Below are 21548 nucleotides of genomic sequence, written 5' to 3'. Positions count from 1 at the left end.
GTTCTCCACATTTTTCTCCCAGTCAGCTCTAATACACGTGTGTGTGTGTCTGTGTGTGTCTGTGTGTGTGTCAATGGTTGTGTCTCTCTCTGGGTGACTCTTACTCTTATAAACCTTTCATATTCTTATTTAATTAAAACAAAATGACTTAATCAAAAGCTTTGAGGAAATAGAGAACAGTCATTACTCTTGAAAAGAAAACAGTTTTGTGATGTAATCATAAAACATTGTGATGAAGTGATGTAATCCAAATGAAAGCCTAACTCCATTAAAATGAACTATGATTATTTTGTATCTTATAAACATATAGTAACTCAAGTTCCATATACTTGGGGGTGGGGGGGGGGGGGGGGGGGTGTGCGCCATTTGTATACTGTTGTAACGCAGCATAAGCTGCGGAGCGAGGGGACGGACACAAACGCTGAGAAGAGCGAGATTTATTACAGGACATTCCATAATCGTAGTCGAAGTCACAGGCAGGAGTCGTAACCGGGGTGCCATCCAAGTGAGACAAGTACAGGGGCATGATCAAGACAGACACGAAACAAAACCAGGCAGGATAACACTGAACAGAGAATAAACCAACAGAGAGTATAACCACCGGGAACAGGGCACATGAATACAAAGCACGAGAGAACGATCAAACATTCAAACAGTCAAAACAACCGACGAAGGACAAGGAAGACTCAGGGGCTAATATACACTGAACTAAACTAGGACCAGGTGCTAACAATGACAACGGGCGTGGCAGACAATAGGGAATCACGGAGACAAACGAGCAAGGCGGGACGAACGGGCAAGAAACACAGACACGAGGGAACCTGGTGTGATAGCTAGGAGAGGGGGGCGTAGCCCTACGTGACAACTAAAGGCAGACACCCAGGTTCAACCACACATGAACCATATAGAGCAGGGGTGCCCACAGTTTTCAGCTTGCGAGCTACTTATAAGATGACCAAGTCAGAAAGATCTACCGGGGTGGCGGCGAACGTAATTTGTTGAGCGGGGGGGGGGGTAGTGGCGAACGTAATTTGTTGAGTGGATTGGATTGCAGATTGGCTACCGTGAATGTCAATCAAAATACAACCGTCAGTGCAGATGTGCGATTCATCTACTACTATTTTATGTGACGCGATCTACGCACATTCCTTCGCGATCGACCGACACTTCCTTCGCGATCGACGTAATGAGCACCCCTGATATAGAGGGAGATAGGTTTGAAAACTCGTTCTTGCCCCCTATTGTGCAATTTGGTTAGGAATACAGCCGAGCTAAACGATCAAGTTGAAAGTCATCATAGTTTGCTTACCCATTTTGACCCAGTTTCCAACCCAACTTTAAGAATAGATTAACGGCGATAATTTTTATATCACCCGATAAGAATATCAAATTAACGAACGCCGTTAACACCGTTAACGGCCCACCACTAATAAAAATGTTACTTAATTAAGCTTAAGGTACTTGAAAATATTGAAAATTGATCTTGCAAGTGCCATATGCTTGAAATCCACATTGTAAAGGTGTATGAACCCTGCAAACATGACGGCACGTGCGAAGTTACTAAAATCAAATTTTCTCACAGATCCAAATAAAACTGTCATTACAAGGAAAATCTGCCCAGTTAAACACAGGGTCCAAACCAGGCTGGCCAGTTATGACACAGTCCTCATCCCCTGCAAAACTGTTGGGTTCCACTGTGTCCCAGTATCTGAAAGAGAGAATGAAAACATCACCTGTGTTGTATAATGTAATGAGGAGCAAGAGATATTAGCTCCATCATGAGTTCAGTTCAGTGGTTTCTTACCCAGTAGTCAGTGCTGTTCCATCCACCCATTTCCAAGCTCCCTCTCTTTCAACATCAGTCAAGCCAATCCAAGCCATCTGTTGTGCGGGTTTTTAGAAGTGCATAGAGTGTCCAGCTCAGGGACATACTTAGCCAGATAGTTCACCATCCCCAAGAACCTTTTTAGTTCAGTGACGTTTTGTGGCTGTGGAAAGTTTTCTATCCCTGCTACCTTGTCTGGGTCAGGCCGGACGCCTTCCTTGTCGATGATGTGGCCCAGGAACCGGACCTGGTTCTGCCTAAATTTGCACTTGTTTTCGTTCAACTTGAGCCCTGCTGCCTCAATGACTTTCAACGCTTTTGTTAGGCGCTCATCGTGAATTCCCTTGTTTTTTCCATGAATAAGGATATCATCCATGAACAGCTCTACCCCTTCCAATCCTGCTAGAGTCTCAACCATTTTTCTTTGGAAAATCTCAGGCGCACTTGTGATCCTGAATGGAAGGCGCCGGAAGGCGTACCTTCCAAACGGGGTGATAAAGGTGGTGAGCTTTTTACTGTCTTCATGTAAGGGTATCTGGTAAAAACCACTAGCTGCATCCAGTGTAGTGAATACAGTTGACCCTGTGAGTCTAGGCAGTATTTCCTCAACGGTAGGCAGCACATACTTTTCACGTTTCACTGCTCGATTAAGCCTTCGGAGATCTGCACAACAGCGAACCTCCTGTCTGTTGGGTTTCAGCACCGGCACCATGGCTGCGCACCATTCAGTTGGCTTAGTCACCTTTTTGATTATGCCTTCACTTTCCATTCGGTGTAGCTCTTTCTTTACGAGTGGGACCAGCGGCAGAGGTATTCTCCTCGCTGTGTGTACAGAATATGGCTTGGCGTCCTCCCGTAGGACAATTTCCACTGGCTCTGTATTCAGCAGTCCACCTGACTTGAAAACGGCACTGACCTCATTTACCCTTTTCACAAGGCCCATGAAAGGCCCATGGAATTTGTTTTCCCTTGTAATAAATGGAGATGACAAGATCGGGTGCATCAACAAAAACATGCTGACAGTGGTTGTATCCTTTTTGGAGCCTTTCAAAGATGCAACAAACGATTTTGAATCAGAAAGCTCAGCACTAAGTGGATCTCTAGTGCTTCCATGGTCTGTTGGACTAATGACGCACTGCACCGATGCAGTGGCTATACCTGCACTCACTGAAGTTGCTTCTGTGTGTTTGCGACGTCTGAAAGAACTTATGTCAACTGACAATTCAGCACCAAATGCTGTTCACAAGATCTACAGAGTGGCAACATTTCTCACTCCCAAACTCCGACACCTAAAGATGCTAGATGATAACACACGAACAGATGTAATGGATGCAGTGAAAGAGCTGATAGTGATCCTGAAGTTTGATGCAAAAAATGACGAACCTGAGCCTCCAACAAAGAGAGCGCATTTCCGTGAGTTTGAGGAATGGGAGGACCAGGGTTCCATAGCAAGGGACGGAAGAACGACTTCAGAATCAGAGATAAGTGACTACTTAAGAGTAAAATTGGACCCAACTGAGACATCAGAATCACACCATGTTCTTCAGTGGTGGAAAAGTCACAGGCAAGAGTTTCCATCACTTAGTAAACTTGCCCGTCATGTACTCTGCATACCGGCATCCAGCGCACCGTCGGAACGAGCCTTCAGTGTTTGTGGGCGAATTCTTGAGGAGAGACGCAGCATGCTAAAGCCCTCTACAGTGAGCAACATCCTTTTCCTTCATGGGAATCTGAAGTAGGCTAGTGTAGCCTCAATGTTTGTTTTAGTTACAAAATTTCCTTAACGAAAAAGGTCTCGCAGCATCCAGAATTTATTTGGTGATTTCATTTATACGCTACTTTTTGTTAAATACTCCCATACTTACTCGCGAAGTTAAAATTCAAGCAGGCTCAAAAAGAAACAGAAGCGCGAAATGTGAATTATTCTAACGGGATGAGAGAAAGCGGACATTCAGTTATGTCATATTACCAAAACTCTGTGAAGAACCTCCTACAAACCGATGAAAACAGCGATTTTTTTTTTACCGTGCGCATGTGATGACTGATTTCGCTTAGACAGCACGACAGGAGAAATATGGCCGCGGCTCAATCATTATCATGCGGGGAAATCCAAGTCCCTATATTGCTGTTTTAATAAATACATAAGAAAATTTCAAGTGCTACATTTAATTAATTCAAATTAGGATTGCGGGCAGGAGCGACAGAAATGTGTATGTGGCGGGCGGGTGCGGGATTAAAACAAGCTATTTTTTTGGCCGGTGCGGGCGGGAGCGGGACTATAACAAACAGGTGCGGGCGGGAGCGGGATTAAAATAAGGGATTTATTGGCGGGAGCGGGACTAAAACAAGCGGGAGCGGGCGGGAGCGGGATTAAAAAATCAGTCCCGCGCAGACCTCTAATGTAATGCACAAGGATGGAATTATTTCAACTCCGGTATCTACTACATCTCTCCTCAAATGAAGACCTGGAGTGAGAGCAGACAGGACTGTAGAAAGAGAGGAACAGACCTGGTGATCATAAACAGCAGAGAGGAACAGGTGAGAGAGGGAGAGTCCATGTGAGGGAGAACAGTTATACTTCTACTGCCTTTTCTTATGTAGGAACTACATTTACAGGAGTTTATGTTTGAAATGGTGAACAACACTCGTGCTTGGATCGGACTGACTGATATGAATACAGAGGGCATCTGGAAATGGGTGGATGGCTCCAGACCTCCAAACACTGGGTAAGAGAATCAGTGTAAAATAAGACTCACACTCATTAAACTCTGATAAAATCAACCTATAAGCATTTGAATGTATTACTATTCTAATTTGTCAGAAGACAGTATATAGTTTACAAGCTCTGTGGTGGCAGCTGTAAATTTGTAAGAATTTGTATGACCCAATAAGAGTAAAATGACAGAGTTAAGCTGATGTTAGGGGGTGTGGTTAATAATGAAATAGTTAAGCTGATGTTAGGGGGTGTGGTTAATATTGAAATAGTTAAGCTGATGTTAGGAGGTGTGGTTAACATTGAAATAGTTAACCTGATGTTAGGGGGTGTGGTTAATATTGAATTGGAATTTCATGTGACTTGGTTTGTTAAGGATATAGTGGCTTCTCTCACCTTTACTAATTTATAGAGATTTTTAGTAAATCTTCACTGGTTTGCAGAACTCCAAACAGAAGTCTGAGCTGAGGGATTTCAGAACAGTGATCAGACATTGAATCTGATTCTCTGAATTTCAGGTACTGGGCTCAGGGGGAGCCAAATGGTAAAGGTATTGAGCACTGTGGTGAGGGGTGAGGTTGCCATATTCACATATTCAAAGGGCTGGAATGACTGGGCATGCTCTAATAAAAACAAGTGGATCTGTGAGAAAAGTGTTACATAGCACTTCCTGGTAAAATCATTAATGTTATTAATCACATAGTGCTTTGGGTTTTTACAGTTCTTAATACTGTCCATTGTTTGGAGTTGTCTTTTGTGTCGTTCATAACTGTACAATAATTTTACAAAGTTAAAATTGTCATTGACAATATTAATGTGTGTTATGTTTATAAAGGTTGTTTGGTCCTGTTATTTTCTTTTATGTTGCTGTAGCACAGCTCTGATAAGGGAATTAATGTTTTTAGATTTTCATATTATCTTGGTGAGATTATGTATATTCATGGATTGGATGATTTTGTACTGTTTGTTTCCTGGCTTTGGATATTGATCCTGTTGTGTAAACTCTACACATCTACAATCTTTGTCACCTGGTACTGTTAAGAGAGGCATTTTTAGGAACTTTTATAACTTTAAATAAAGTTCTATTGATATAGTAGTGAATGTGTTATGAATATGTGCTCAATATGTTTATATATCATTTCCACATGTATATATTTATAGTCACTGTGTTGCTTTTTATAATCTATCTGCATTAAAAAACATTAAATGCAGATGGCTGGATTTAAATGACTATCTAATGAAGGGGGCATTTCACTGTGTGTAATCTGTCTAGACACACTTGCCAGACTGGTTATGAATCTGCATCTTGGGGCTGGATCAGTTCGACCTTATGAGCCAATTTGTATTTTCCTGAACCTTCAGGTGGTGCTATTGGTCTCAGGTCCACAGAACTCCAGAATAATCTGATTCAAAGAATAACTTATCAGCAAACAAGTGTAAATGGTAAAACATTGAGTCACTTTTATTGTCATTGTTCAGTATACGTACAAGTCAACAAAATTACTGACCATGCTCAAGAGTACCTGCATGGCTGAGCTGAGATTGGAAATAACAACCTTCAGATTAACAGCCCAAAGCCAGATTACCCGTAATAATATCATAATAATACTATTACTGGCTCCATGATACGAGGTATTGTGTCTTTCCCCATTGCTCCATGCATTCCCTCTGTAGGAGTTTTCTGTGGTAGAACATGTTCTCTGACTCTGTGTCTTCAGCTACACAGTCCCATACACAGTAAACTATGTGTTCTCTGTTCTCACACTTTTCAATTATAGCCAGTGTTGTCTTTTGGGGATTTGTGTTATAGTAGCAATTATGTGGGATGGAACCAGACAAACTAGCCTTCAGAATCCACTGTATTGAATCCACCGCAGAACCCAAATTAATAGATGTTCTATAAAGTGAAAAATCACCCCACAGGTTAACAGGTTAACTTGTTTATTTTTGCTACCATTTGTGCATTTTACTTGTGCAGTTTTTAAATACTTTGTTTTAAATACATTCAGAAACATGCTTGAGTTTTCCAGTACAACAAATATATCCAGCATGTCTAAATGTACCATTTTAATAAATGTTTTACCAGTCAAGAGCCTGGAAACTCCATACACCTGATTCTGTATCAATGGACTGTTATTTTGGGTTTGTTCTTGAACATGTAGTTGGTGAGACCCAAGAACTAACAACCAGTGTGGTAGGCCACACTCCACTAGAGGGAGGCAGGGAGCTGCACCTTAGTGGCAACCAGCATCACCAGTGCCTGGGCCTAATTTAATGAAAGTGCTTCAGCTTTTCTTCAAAATGAAGAACAAGTATTTTTTTAGCCATGCTTAAACTATAGGAACTAAAGGAAGGGAGCACCAGCGATCCAAAATGTATAAATCTTAGGACATAACGCATTGCTATGGGAGACGGTACCTTCTGTTGATTGACATTTATCACACAATGGTGATACATCTGGAACAATTTAACGCAGGCTATGGAGTATTGTGAACTGTATTAAACAGTGCCGAGCATTAACAGAGCAAGAGTGTACTTGTTTAAGGCTTTCCAGACATCGTCAGAAAGTTTGACATCTTCTTTTTCCCAAGCATTTCTAATTAATTCCAGTCTTAAAACTCTGAAATGAATGATGTAATATGTAAATAATATAAAATGTAGAATAATAAACATCACTTAATTATTGCAGTGCATTGATTGATAAGAATTAATAAGACAACAATAAGATAGAAAGGTACATATTAACTATCTAATAGAGGTATTTATGTATACACACACTGCAGACTCAGCAAAAAATTGTTTTCTCACAGATCCAAATAAAATTGCGAGTGCAAGGATAATCAGCCCAGTTCCATGTAGTATTGGGCCCAAAGTCATAAACAACACAGTCCTCATCTCCAACAAGACTATTGGGTTCCCCACTGCTCCAGTACCTGAAACAGAGAATCAGAGGTTCCAGTATGTTCATGAAGGTATTGAAGATAAACTACTAGTATCTTCACCATTAAAAAGGTCAGTTCAGTTTTCTCTTACCCAGTGGTCAGTGTTGTACCGTCCACCCATTTCCACACCCGCTCTGAGTCTCTGTCAGTCAGACCAATCCAAGCATTCCTGCTGCCTAAATGTTGACTTAAGAACTCCTGTAATTTTTTAACATAAAATAAATGAAAATCTGGTAATCAAACACACTCTCTCTCTCTCTCTCTCTTTCTCTCTCACCTGTTCCTCTCTGCTGTTTATGATCACCAAGTGTGCTCCTCTCTCTCTGCAGAACTGTCTGCTCTCACTCCAGGTCTTCTTCTCAGTAGAGATGTAGTACATACTGGAGTTAAAGTATCTCCAGCCTTGTCTACTTGCCTCTTCTTTTGATTCTATTTCCAGAAAATTATATATTGAATGAGTTTGTGAACAAGAACTCAGTACATTTCTTCAAGAAAGGTAAAAATATTTGTATTAAAAAATCTTAAATTATCGACAGTCCAATCCACTACACTTTCCAGAATTCCATTCATAGCTTGGAACACTAAACCAACCATCAAATATTTACTCACTCATCTTCACCAGAATCCTCATTCATTTATTGTTGTATATATGTCTTCTTATACTTGTCTATTCATCTTCTGGCAAAGTTCTGTCACTGTTTCTTCTGCTAAGTGTGTACTGTCATCATCATCATCATCATCATCATCATCATCATCATAACATTTTTGCCTTGTCATTCATGCCTTTCTGTTTTTTGTTTTTTTTTTTTGTTTGGTGTTTGGTGTTTTTTTTACTGCCTTTACTCTCTGATTATTGGATTCTCCCTCTGACACATTATTTTTGCTTTGATAATAAATTGCCATGAGAATTTGTCCTGTTCTTCCATGTAACTCATTAATGCAAATTAATATTTTTACAATACATTGATTATTACAGTGAATATTACAGTGAAGTGTAGCAATAGGGTTTTTTCTTTGTTTTTAATGGAAAGTTCAGTTAGATAAGAGATCTGTAAGCAGATCTCATTAGGGGAACATCCTGCGTTTGAATATCTGGCAGTACAACTCAACAGTACTTATTCAGTTCTTTTGATTGTTATCTATCATCCTCCCAGACTACATGCAGATTTTCTTGAAGATTTTTAAGAAATGATTTCAATGTTTTAATTGCTGGGGATTTTAATATTCACATGGATATATCCACAAATCCAATCACTTCAGAATTCATGAGGATGCTTAACTCTTTCGATCTCATACAGCAACTGTTGACTATAAACATGACCTCATAGAAGAACGTTCTTAATGAGGAGTCATCCAGTCTTCCTTTAGCCTGAGCAAGGACAGAGCTCATCAAGCTTCTGGTCGTCCGTATCTGATGCTCCCATATGCCTCCCCTATCACTGGCTTCGGGAACATTCATAAGGAAATCACATTCCTTTCTTGCCAGTGTAGCGGAGACAGCCAAAGACATTGCAAAATCACAAAGTGGATTACTTTCACCTTGGAAGGCAAGAGACTAACCCATCCACAGCTCTTTAAGTGTATGGAAACATAAACGCTGGTCCTTCGCTCGGTAACAAGCACCAAGCAATTCATACTCCTAATGGCTCTCCTCTCCAAAAAGCTTAGAAAGACTTAACTTATCTGATCGTCTGAGAGTAAAACAAAGACCTTTAACGTGCTCTGGCCAGGATCAACTCTTCTCAGGAGGGCACAGAGAACAGAGAGCAGGAAAGGTCTACACTCGTAAACCTAAATCACAGGCCTATCTGATTCCCCAAGGTTTGACCCCAGTTTATAACACCTTGAATTCTTGTGTTAAGACCCAGAACTAAAGGTGCAATATTTCAGAAATCCTTGTAACTCCAAATCTCCAAACTCCAAAACTGTACACGGAATTGGAATTCAGCCTATAGGAACCAGCTCGGCAAATGCAGTCTACAGACACCAAACATGACTATCTTTCACCCAAGGAAGGGACAAGTCCTCAGGCGCTGTGTAAGACGGCTGCCTCTCCAGTAGCTCCTACTTTTAGCTTCTTTTTTTTTTATTTTTCTGCACTTTTCTACCCATTTTGTTCTTCTTGCGAAGATATAGTGTGTTTTATGAATATATCCCATGGATATTTGTAACGTTAAGACGCAACCAGGAGCCAGTTTACTCACTTATTTGAGAGAAGATCTACTGGCGCTGAGAACAATGGGACGAGCCGGAGTACGACACCCCATACCGGTGGAATTGAGGAGGAGACCCAGGGGAGCTAAAGCCGGGGCTAGGCTAAAGGCTGAGCTTGCGAACAAGCGGAGACGATGCAAACCATCCATCCCATCTATAATCATGGGGAACGTGAACTCGCTGCCGAACAAGATCGACGAGCTGTCCGCACTGAACAACCAGCGGATCTACCATGAGTGCAGCTTGTTTATATTTACGGAGACTTGGCTAACCCAGCTCGTACCTGATGCTAACGTGGACCTGCGGGGTTTCACTGCTGTAAGAGCCGACAGGGACACTAAAGCATGCGGAAAAAGCAAAGGTGGGGGGCTCATCATCTATGTCAACAACCGCTGGTGTAACCCTGGACACATCACTGTAAAGACGGTCTTTTGTTGCTCGGACTTGGAGTTGCTAGCGGTTAGCATGCGGCCATACTACCTACCGAGGGAGTTCAGTCACGTGATTACCGTGATTGTTTACATTCCTCCGACCGCAGATGCAGCCAAGGCATGTGAGAAGATCCATTCGGTCACAGCGAGGCTGCAGACACAGCATCCTGAGGCGTTTGTGATCATCTCTGGAGACTTTAATCATGCCACTTTGGATTCTACCCTAGCTTCCTTTTACCAGGTCGTCGATTGCCCAACAAGGAAAAACAGGACCATTGATTTACTGTATGCTAGTATCAGGGATGCATACACAGCCACTCCCCTCCCCCCACTAGGCAAGTCTGACCATAACCTAGTCTACCTACAGCCAGAGTACACACCCCTGGTTCAAAGGCAGCCTGTTACAACCAACACCATCAGGAGGTGGTCTCCAGGAATGGAAGATGCCCTCAGAGACTGCTTCGACACCACGGACTGGGATGTGCTGCTTAGCCCACACTGTGAGGACATAGAGGGGATGACACACTGTCTGACGGACTATCTCAACTTCTGTGTAGACGTGGTTTCCCCCATGAAGACTGTACGGTGTTACCCTAATAACAAGCCATGGGTAACGCGGGAAGTCAAAGCTGTCCTCAACAGGAAGAAGGCCGCATTCCGGAGCAGGGACAGGGGGGCAATGAAAGCAGCACAGCAGGAGGTGAAACGCTGTGTGAGGGAAGCTAAGGACAGCTACAGGAGAAAGGTGGAGCTTAAGCTTGAAGAGAATAACATGAGGGAGGTCTGGAAAGGTGTTAAGACCATCACTGGTCACAACACAAAGACCAGAGCCATAGGAGGGACTGTTGAGAAGGCTAACGAGATGAATAACTTCTTCAACCGGTTCAACCAGTCCATGTCTCCCCCACCCTCTCCCTCACTCCAGCCATATCTCCCTCTTCCCTCAACACACCTTTCATCATTTACTGCAGTAGCATCCTCCTCCTCCACTACCATCTCATCACAGTCTCCTCCACACATCACTGCAGACCAGGTGAGGGGACAACTGAGGAAACTCCACTCCAGTAAAGCAGCAGGCCCGGACAAGGTGTGTCCACGTTTACTAAGGACCTGCGCTGCGGAACTGGGTGAACCACTCCAACAGGTCTTCAACCTCAGCCTACAACTGGGGAGAGTGCCTACTCTCTGGAAGACTTCGTGTATTGTTCCTGTGCCCAAAAAGAACCGGACCAGTGAGCTGAACGACTTTCGACCAGTGGCACTCACATCACACCTCATGAAGACCTTTGAGAGGCTCTTCCTCAGTCTCCTCAGACCACAGGTGCAACATGCCCAGGACTGTCTGCAGTTTGCATACCGGGCAGGTGTTGGTGTAGAAGATGCCATCCTCTACCTTTTACACAGAGCCCACTCACACCTGGATAAGGGAAAAGGCACTGTGAGGATCCTCTTCTTGGACTTCTCGAGTGCCTTCAACACCATTCAGCCCCTTATGCTTCAGGACAAACTGAACAGGATGCGAGTGGACCCCTGCCTGGTCACATGGATCTACAGCTACTTAACTGACAGGCCACAGTACGTCAGGCTGAAGGACATCACGTCTGACACTGTGACCAGTAGTATTGGAGCTCCACAGGGCACGGTGCTGGCCCCTCTTCTTTTCACCCTGTACACAGCGGACTTCTGCTACAACTCGGAGTTGTGTCATATTCAGAGGTTTGCTGATGACACAGCTATAGTGGGGTGTATCAGGGATGACCAAGAGGAGGAGTACAGGAGCCTGGTGAGGGACTTCACTACCTGGTGCCACAGCAACCATCTGCAGCTCAACTCCTCAAAAACCAAGGAGCTGGTCATTGACTTTGGGAAGTCCAGACCAAAGTCACAACCAGTTCTAATAGAGGGTGTTGAGGTGGAGACTGTGGACTCCTACAAGTACCTCGGGCTGTGGCTGGACAACAAGCTGGACTGGTCCTGTAACTTCGACCACCTGTACAGGAAGGGACAGAGCAGGCTGTACTTCCTGAGGAGGCTGCGATCGTTTGGCATCTGCAGGAAACTACTGTGGATGTTTTATCAGTCTGTGGTTGCCAGTGTCCTGTTCTACACTGTGGTGTGCTGGGGGAGCAGCATATCCAAGAAGGACACACACAGGCTGAACAAACTCATCAGACGGGCTGGCTCGGTGGTCGGCATGAAGCTGGACACTCTGGTGACTGTGGCAGAGAAGAGGACCCTGGACAAACTGCTGGGCATCATGGACGATGCCAGTCATCCTCTGAACACTGTCATCAGTAACCAGAGGAGTCTGTTCAGTGACCGACTGCTCCTTCCAAAGTGCAGGACCAACAGGTACAAAAACTCCTTTGTCCTGTATGCCATTGGATTGTACAACTCCTCTTTGCAGGGGAGGAGGGGCCACAGGAAAATGGACTGATCAATCAACACTAACCGGACTATGCACAATAACCTTAAGGCTCATACAATCCAGTGCAATAACATTTTAAATAGTGCAATAAGCATGTGCAATTCATCTTTGGCTCTTTATATTCTATTGTTTTTATATCCTATTGTTTTTTAATATTGTTTATTTTTTATTCTGTGTTTGTATTTATTATTATTAGCAATAGCTTAATCTCTGTTATCACTATCTCTTTTTAATCTTCTATTTTTATCACTGTTCTATTACTGTTATGCTGCTGGAATCTTAATTTCCCTGAGGGAAACCTCCCAAAGGGATCAATAAAGATCTATCTATCTATCTATCTAAGTATGCAGGGAACCAATATCCAGCTTCCCAGCCTTATGGAACCAGGACAAAGTACTTCTGAATTGAACATTATGTGATCTGTGGTTGATACAAAGACACAAATCATGATCTTTCATGTATTCAGCATTAAGTAATGTTATCAGAATCTCTGTGTGTTATGGCAGCAGATCCAGTATCTGTGTCATTCAGGATTTAAGAAGCACTCTGGTAAGTAACGGACGCGTGAAACCGTGTGTTTAACAAAAAAAATATCTTTATATTAGAAAAATGCAATTCCAAACTCTTCTTTTTAGTTTTCTTCCAATAAATCTCAACACGGTAAGCACGGTCAAAAAACTGTATGTATTCGTGCTTCTAGATTTTTTTCTTTTCACTAGCACTCCCCCAGCTCGACAGCCTTCCCTCTAGGCTATCAAAATAAGAGTCCCATCGTAAATTTGCTGTTCAACTAAACTGACATTATTGTCTTTCATAAAATAATACAAAAATTACAAAAAACACTCAAACAATAAAACAAATACAAATTCTTATTTATGGCTCTAACACTGCGGTTATATAATCACATGCATATTCATGTATTACAGTAATTTCAATAGTTAGAAACACCCATCTTTGTAGCTTTGAACTGTATTGTGAAGGCATGCATGCATATGTATATTCTTGTGTGTTATGCTGTTTAGATATGCATGCTCATTAAGTTCTGTGTGTTAAGGTCATAGAGACCTACATATTCTCATATCCATGTTCTACATTATTTGAGATCTATCAATACACTTGTAGTCCAGTGTAATGTCTAATTAAGATTTATATATATATATATATATTTATATATATATATTTATATATTATATATATATATATCCAAGTATCAACATGTAATGTGCTATAGTAGGCATATACATATACATGTATTAAGTTGTGTCACTTACAAAATGTAACCATGTTCATATGTGCTTTTGTGACCTCATATTCATACCTGTCTGTGCATTATGTGTCCAGAAGTGGAAATTAAGGGCGTACTCACACTAGGCTCTGTGATCCGGGCCCGGGCACGGTTGCCTGCCGAAGCACGGTTCGTTTGGCTAGTGTGAGCGCTCCAACCGTGCCCGGGCCCGGATCAGTTAACCGTGCTCGGGCCCGCTTGAAGAGGTGGGCCAGGGCACGATTCATGTGGACTCGGGCACGGTTCGCTTCTAGTGTGAGCGCTATCCGTGCCCGGGCCCGCTTGGTGCCTCGTGTGATTGGTTCATTTCGCTAGAACTCAAACATGACGTCAGTGATGCGATGCTCACGTTAAACAGTCATAGCGGCAAAGCGATTAGCAAACAATCGTTGTGTTAAATTATCGATAAATCTGTGCTTGCACCGTGTTTCTGCACTCCCAAAACGACTCCAAAAATACAATAAAAAGAGAATCGTGAACTCCATAGTGTTGTGCGAGCGCGCTTTTTTTCCAAATAAAGCGGCGTTGTGATGACGTAAGCGTGCTCGGGCCGGGTTGCTGAAGCCAGTGTGAGTGCAGGCCAGAGGGGGAGTGGGGAGGGGGGATAACTGGGCCCCAGCACGGAACGAGCAAACCGTGCCTAGTGTGAGTACGCCCTAAGAATGGCTCAAGGTATAGGCTGGTAGAATCAAATTAATACTTATTTAGGCAAAGCATACAAGTCAATTTATTTAGGAATAGGGAATTCCAATTGTCTTGAAATTGTAATAGTCTGCTATTAACTAAATCTATGAGAGACGGGCAGGGTCACAAACCCCCCTTCTCTCCCTCTTTTCCCTTCTCCTCTCTCTCTCCTTTCTCGGATTACCTCCTGTCCAGGCAGAGATTATGTATATTCATTAATCAGAGTCCAATGATCACCAGAATAACAACTCATGGGGAACTACAGTCACGCCCCTAAATGCGTGACACGACTTTTCAGTCGTCAAGCTTTTGTGCCGTTCGCACTACGCGATTGGTTGTGCTGTAATCGCGAGTCTTTCAGTTGTTGTGGCTTTCACACTACATGACTGATCGGCGATGCGGGCTCACGAATTACAGTACACGACTGGGGAATCGCAGACTCATCTGGCTGCCGTCCAAAAACACGAGAACACGAAAACGAAACTCTCGCGAGAAGAAAAAACCAATGTACTCCACATTTTCGTTATTATTATTATTATTATTATTATTTTACCGTTTAAGCACTCCATAGTCCCAAATTGCCAGAATTATTTCATCTCTCCGTTGCAGTGGGCATAGATATAATCAATCGCAAGTGCTGTCACAATAACTTACTACACAGTGTTGTAGTAAAGTTGTAGGAAAGGTGAGGATTTTGTGTGTTTGCTGGGTTACTGTTTTGAAATTCTTGAAAGTTTTTTACATTCTTCAGAGATATCTTCAGCAGTGCCGCGGTTCTCTCTCCGCGTTCCCATTGGCTGTAGCTAGACGCTGCTTCTGACTCTCAGTCGCCGACTGCTAGATATTAAACATGCTAGATATCTGCCGGTCGTTTGCGACCACTCGGCGACGGCTCGGCGAGCGTCTTTCAGCAGTTTACACTACATGACTGGGCGAGCGCCGAGTGATCGCCGATTTGCCTCCGACCACAGTTTCTGTCGGCAATCTACAAAAAACAGTCGGCGACTGTCGGCGACTGAAAAACCAGCCTAAAATCGTGTAGTGTGAACCGGGCATTAGTTCGACCTTTGTCCAAGCTCTAGAAGATCTTCGTTATATTTTATTTCCTGCCTTAACAGCAGCACTACACTACTAGTTAACTTTGTGCGCTTTGTGGGCTTAACCCCCAACTCTGCCAACTTCTCTTCAATGTTTCTTTTCTGTCCCTTGGCCTTCTTTAGATAAGCCACTACAGTGTTTGCAGAGTAGCTCTGGTAGGGAGCATCTCCTCTGCAGTTCATCTGAAGTGACCAGGTACCTAAAATACCAACACATCTATAATTAATCAGTATTTCATTATATTGATAGTAGAAAATATATGGGTTTCCAGGAATGCTAAGACTTCAACCTTGTAAATAAATGCACTTTTGTCTTTTCAAAATATAATGGGACTGATAAAAGTCCCAAGTAGCCATCTGATCATAATTTATTTCAAATGTATTTCATATAACATTTCCCTTTACCTCTTTGCCTGGTGAAAATCTAAAACACAGCACCTGTGAATCCAGCATCTTTGATTATACTGAAATAGACATATGCCCTGCAAGAGTTAGCCCTGGTTTTGGTTGGTTTTCCTTTGCTATTTCCAGTTGCTTTATTGGATCTCTCACAGGCATAATAGTAGTAGCCTTTTCGAGTACATACAGGAGATTTAAAGTAGCTGTGAGTTTCCTCTTCCAATTTTTTGATATAAGACTGCATAAAGTTGTTCTCCTCTTCCAAAATAACTTCTTGGATAATCTCAGGATCTGTAAACTTCTTCAGATTTCATTTGTCACCTTCAACCCAAATATTCTCCATTTCTTTCCCTAAACAAATTTAAAAAAGAAATTAACATTCAAATAATAATAAAGTAACATTCAAAGACCTATTCTAAATATTCTATACTATACAATATACAACCTCTGACTTAAGAGCAGCACTACACTATAGGGTACATTTCTCCTGCCTTAAGAGCAGCACTACACTACACGCTACATATCTCCTGCCCTAAGAGCAGCACTACACTACACGCTACATTTCTCCTGCCTTAAGAGCAGCACTACACTACATGCAACATTTCTCTGGCTCGTTTAGCAAAAAAAAATATGCTGCTAATGCATATTAAAAATAGATAGAAAAGCTATTGGCGAGTCAACACTGGGATTTTTCACTGTCAATGACAAATAAGAAATCTAGCTAGGAAGCTAGCTAAGCACTAAAATGCAAGTGTTACATGCTAATTCCCTAACTACATCTACTAAATCAAGCTAGCTAACTATGTTTTTATTAGTCTGTAAATATTGGCGTTGTAACGTTTCACGAGGGCAGGAGGTAGCAGGAGTGACGCAAGTGCAATTTAACTAATTTATTAAATACAAACACCACGTAATATAAACAGAATCCAGGGGGAGAACAAAACTAAGAGACATCAACTAGAAGGAGACAGACAAACCCTACCAGACAATACACAAAGGGAAACACGATACAAACCCAAACACAATAGACACAGCGCATACACGAAACAAGGAAGCTAAAGTAAACGCTACAAAAAGGACACTACTACAACGGTTAAGTAAGCAATAGGGAGAAGCGAACACATGAGAACATGATAACGGACCAAAACACACGAGATGCAATCAATACAGGGGGCAAACGGAATACTGGCAACACTACAGCATAACGAATAACTACATAGACCATGAGAGAGTGAAACATAACATTACTAACGACGGGAAACAAAAGCAGTGATCAACAAGCGTAAAACACAGGGAACAATAACCAACGGACGAGGAGAGGGAGCAAAACAGAGACTAAAGAAGAGAAGAAGGAAGGCAAGACAGGGGAACAGCGAGGACTCACGTACAGGGAATGACCGACAAGAGAATGAAACACTTGGGGTTCTTTATACACAGAGACGAGACGGTGAAACAAGACTCAGGTGTGCGAGACTAACGACAGGGCGTGACAGACAGACGAAGGGACGAATGGGAGCGGGAGCTAGGCGGGACCCGGGAGGAGGGAGGGACTGGACGTTACAGGCGTTCAGACATAATTGAAATTGCTAGCTAGCTAACATTAGTGAAACTATTGTTAATTGAGGTTAAAAAGTAGCTAGCAAGCGTTTAGCTTGCTAGCCTTATAAAGGTTACCTTACTTGGTTTAACCTAACTCATCGATATGAGCCCAAATAAGCAATTAAAACAAATCGAAATGAAAAATGCTGACTAGAGCTGAAACGATTCCTCGAGTACCTCGAGCCTTGAGGCTTCGTTTAATTTATGTCAGCATCTATTTTAAATGTTTCTACTGTCGTATCAATCCCGCTTTGTACTACTGCGCAGCTCCGGTATAATTGTTTTACACGGACTGTTATAACTGACGCACACGTTTAAGGCGGCGTGATTTGTTTTGGTGGAAATGGCAGAAAAAGAAGATAGCGGTGTCCGTAAAAGGGCAAAAATGTCTAAGGTGTGGGACCATTTTTCACTGCGCAAAGAGGACAACGTAGTGCAGTGTATTTACTGCAAAATGGACCTGGCCTTCCATAATAGTACTACGTCAATGCTTCAGCACCTAAAAAGAAAACATCCTCACGTCAACTTCGCTTCTCCAAGCGGTGTAGGAGCCTCTACAAGGTGTTTATGATTATAACTGATATAAAGACTAGCGCTTGTTATAATGTACAGTAGTTATAATTATTTATAGCACGTTATGAGTCGATAGTGACTAGACATAATAAGTAGCAAGACAGCAAATGAACTCACTCATGTAATTTATCATCTCATCTCCCCCTCCAAACACACACACACACATAGATTACATCTCAAGACATCCCTTCCCTATATATAAGGTAGTAATAATGAGTGCAACAGATAGACAAATTCATTCATGACTACATTCATTAGCATATATATTTACTTTTGGGTGAGTTCATAGCATTTGTTGTACAAATCAATGTTGTTTTTCCCCACAGTACATCACAGCAGCGCATGGACACCTTCATCCAGACAGGTCCCTCATGCACTGTAGAGGAAGCTGCAGTTTTTACCAATAGCATTTTGAATATGCTCATCACAGACATGCGCCCACTCTCCATGGTGGAGGACACAGGATTTATTAATATGATTAAAGCTTTCAATCCCAAATACACCATTCCCTCAAGAACACATTTCACAAATATGATGTCACAAAAGTACTCAGAAATAACTGAGAAATTAAAGAGTGTTCTTAAGGAGACAGAATGTGTTGCACTAACAACAGACATTTGGACAAGTGTGGCCACAGAGGCTTATCTGGGGGTCACTTGCCATTTTCTAGGAGATGATTGGAAAATTAAGTCCCTCTCCCTTACTACAATGCCTCTGGATGAGAGGCATACAGCCACAAACATTGCAGATTGGCTGGAGGATGCTGCTACCAAATTTCACATTTCTTTTGAAAAGGTGAAGGCAGTTGTCCATGATAATGGGGCCAATGTAGTGGCAGCTGCCAAAATTCTCAAAGAGAGACACGGATGGGCCTCTGTAAGATGTGCAGGGCATACACTGAATGTAGTTGTGCAGAATACACTGAAAAATAACAAAACCATCTTAAGTTGTGTGGCCTCTGCGAGATGCCTTGTGGAGCACTTTAAAAAGAGTGAACTGGCTTGCACAAAACTTAAAGAAAAGCAGCAACAAATGGGAGTGCAACAGCACATGTTGGTACAGGATGTCAGCACTCGGTGGAACAGTACACTTCATATGCTATCCAGGCTCCTTGAACAGAGATGGCCAGTGACTGCAGCTCTTTCCGGTCCTGCAGTCAACCCACGGGGAAAGAATCAACATTTGGATCTGAAGCCAGAGCAGTGGATCATGACAGAAGAGCTGACTCAGATTCTTGAACCTTTCAAAGGGGCTACAGTGTTCCTGAGTGGGGAACAATATGTGACCCTGTCTGCGCTTCCACTGCTGGTACAAACCCTCAAGAAATCCACCCTGAGTTCAACTGTTGAAAGTGCACCAGTGAGGGCATTTCAGGGTCTTGCAGCTGAACAAATCACAGAGAGGTGGGAATACCTGTTTGAATTTAAACCTGACAACCCTAATACTGCCCTCCTTGCTGCTGCCTTGGACCCTCGGTTTAGAAAACCTAAGTTCTTGCCTTCTGAAGAATCATTAAAGGTCCAAAGTACAATTCAAACAATGGCACTAACTGTCATGAATGAATGAATGAACGTTCAACTTATATAGCGCCTTTCAATGTACTCAAGGTCGCTTTACAATTTTAACGCACGTACAACTCTTACACTTGCGTTCACACACCGGCGAGAAGCAGCAGCCAATTGCGCACAGCATACTCTCTACCAGGATCCACAGCCCCCTGGGGGACTGAATGGGGTGCAGGAAGGGGAGAGAGGACAGACCCTAGTGACAGAGCACCATCCACCACTGGACATACAAACACACACACATTCATGCACAGACACTCAGACAAATGCTTTTTATTGAACATGAAGACACACAAACACACTCAGGGAGAATTTGTCAGGGAATCAGGGAATGCCAATTTACCTAACCTCCATGTCTTTGGACTGTGGGAGGAAACCGGAGAGCCCGGAGGAAACCCACGCAGACACGGGGAGAACATGGAAACTCCACTCAGATAGGGACTTGAACCCAAGACCCCAGTGCTGAGAGGCAAACGTGCTAACCACCAAGCCACCATGCTGCCCGGCAAGCAAGATAGACAGTCCAATAAAAGAGGAAATGAATCCACCACCAAAATAGAAGACGACCGTCCAACTACTACAGCGAAGCAATCAAGAGGATGAGGATGAGAAGCAAAATCAAGAGGTGCAGAAGGAGGTATTACAGTATTTTGGTGAACATCCTCTCTCCAAAAAAGAGAATCCACTGCAATGGTGGAGAGAAAATGCAGCAAGATACCCAAACCTGGCAAAGCTTGCAAAGTCTTTTCTGAGTATTCCAGCCACCTCATCGCCCTCAGAGCGTTTGTTCTCTGCTGCTGGGAACATTGCCTCAAAGCGTAGGGCAAGCCTTACTTCTGATAATGTCAATATGCTGACCTTTTTGCATTGTAACCACCACTTGCTCTTTTGAAGACTTGCAAATACATTGCACACACACACGTGCTAAGACAAATTCTCTCTCTCTCTCTCTCTCTCTCTCTCTCTCTCTCTCTCATACATTGCACAAAGACACACATTCTCTACCTACCTCATTTGTATACAATTGGAAACTGAACTGTATTGTTTAAGTTGAAGTATTAGTAATATTTGAATGATTTATTTATATATATTTATTTGCAATTTTGTACCTTTATACTCTATTTATTTTTTCTGCTGAGATGGGCTATTGCAGGCGGTGCAACCCTTTTTCCTTTTTTTATTTTATTCCTTAGTTTTATTGAAACTATGGACAAATAGGCTAACCTATTTTTTGTTTAGTTTGTTGTATTTCAGAAAGGTTCAATAAATGGGTTCAGTTCTGGAGCCAGTTTTAAGCTTTGATCTAATTGTTGAGTTTAAATAAAAACCTTTTGTGAGGAATAACAGCCAATTGCTTGCTCATTTTAAGAACTTTCATGTTGCATTAGGCACTATCAATATTATTGTTTAAAAACACAAAAGTGCGATTTATCTGATTACTCGATTAATAGATGAAAAAATCGACAGAATACTCGATTTCAAAAATATTCGATAGTTGCAGCCCTAATGCTGATCTTTTGGTAAATTTCTCAGTCACACAGTCGAAATCTCATAGTGACAGTTCTTTGTTGTTTTTGGTCCCGTCGGTTTTGAATTTTTTGGGGGCGCTCTTGCCTTTTTCGCTCCCACCTCCTCTACAATGTGATTGGCTATCTCTCCAAACCAATTATTTTTCGTTCTGCTCTCAGAACACTTTTGAGTAACTAAAACTCCCATCTGCCCGCCAAGCGAGGATGGGGCATGAGGGGAGGGGCCAATATACATTTGTCCAATCATGTGTGAAATGTCAAGTT

The 21548-nt window shown here is 42.4% G+C and overlaps 2 protein-coding genes across 2 annotated transcripts in view; both read left to right on the top strand.

Annotated features, from left to right (window-relative positions):
• Positions 1–21548, top strand: part of LOC143510054 (uncharacterized) — a 118176-nt gene that overhangs the window by 55402 nt on the left and 41226 nt on the right. Inside the window, exons 3-4 of the mRNA XM_076999090.1 lie at positions 4239–4363; positions 4442–4551. Of these exons, the coding sequence (XP_076855205.1) occupies positions 4239–4363; positions 4442–4551 (235 nt within the window). The remainder of the gene's footprint in view (positions 1–4238; positions 4364–4441; positions 4552–21548) is intronic.
• Positions 17981–20744, top strand: LOC143526059 (E3 SUMO-protein ligase ZBED1-like). Its single transcript, XM_077020647.1, has 2 exons — positions 17981–19708; positions 20315–20744. Exons 1-2 carry the CDS (start codon positions 18533–18535, stop codon positions 20645–20647), a joined length of 1509 nt encoding a protein of 502 aa, XP_076876762.1. The 5' UTR covers positions 17981–18532; the 3' UTR covers positions 20648–20744.

Source organism: Brachyhypopomus gauderio, chromosome 1 (assembly GCF_052324685.1).
Source record: "Brachyhypopomus gauderio isolate BG-103 chromosome 1, BGAUD_0.2, whole genome shotgun sequence".
NCBI lineage: Eukaryota > Metazoa > Chordata > Actinopteri > Gymnotiformes > Hypopomidae > Brachyhypopomus > Brachyhypopomus gauderio.
Note: the sequence above shows the minus strand (reverse complement) of the source record. Positions and strands in the feature narration are given on the sequence as shown.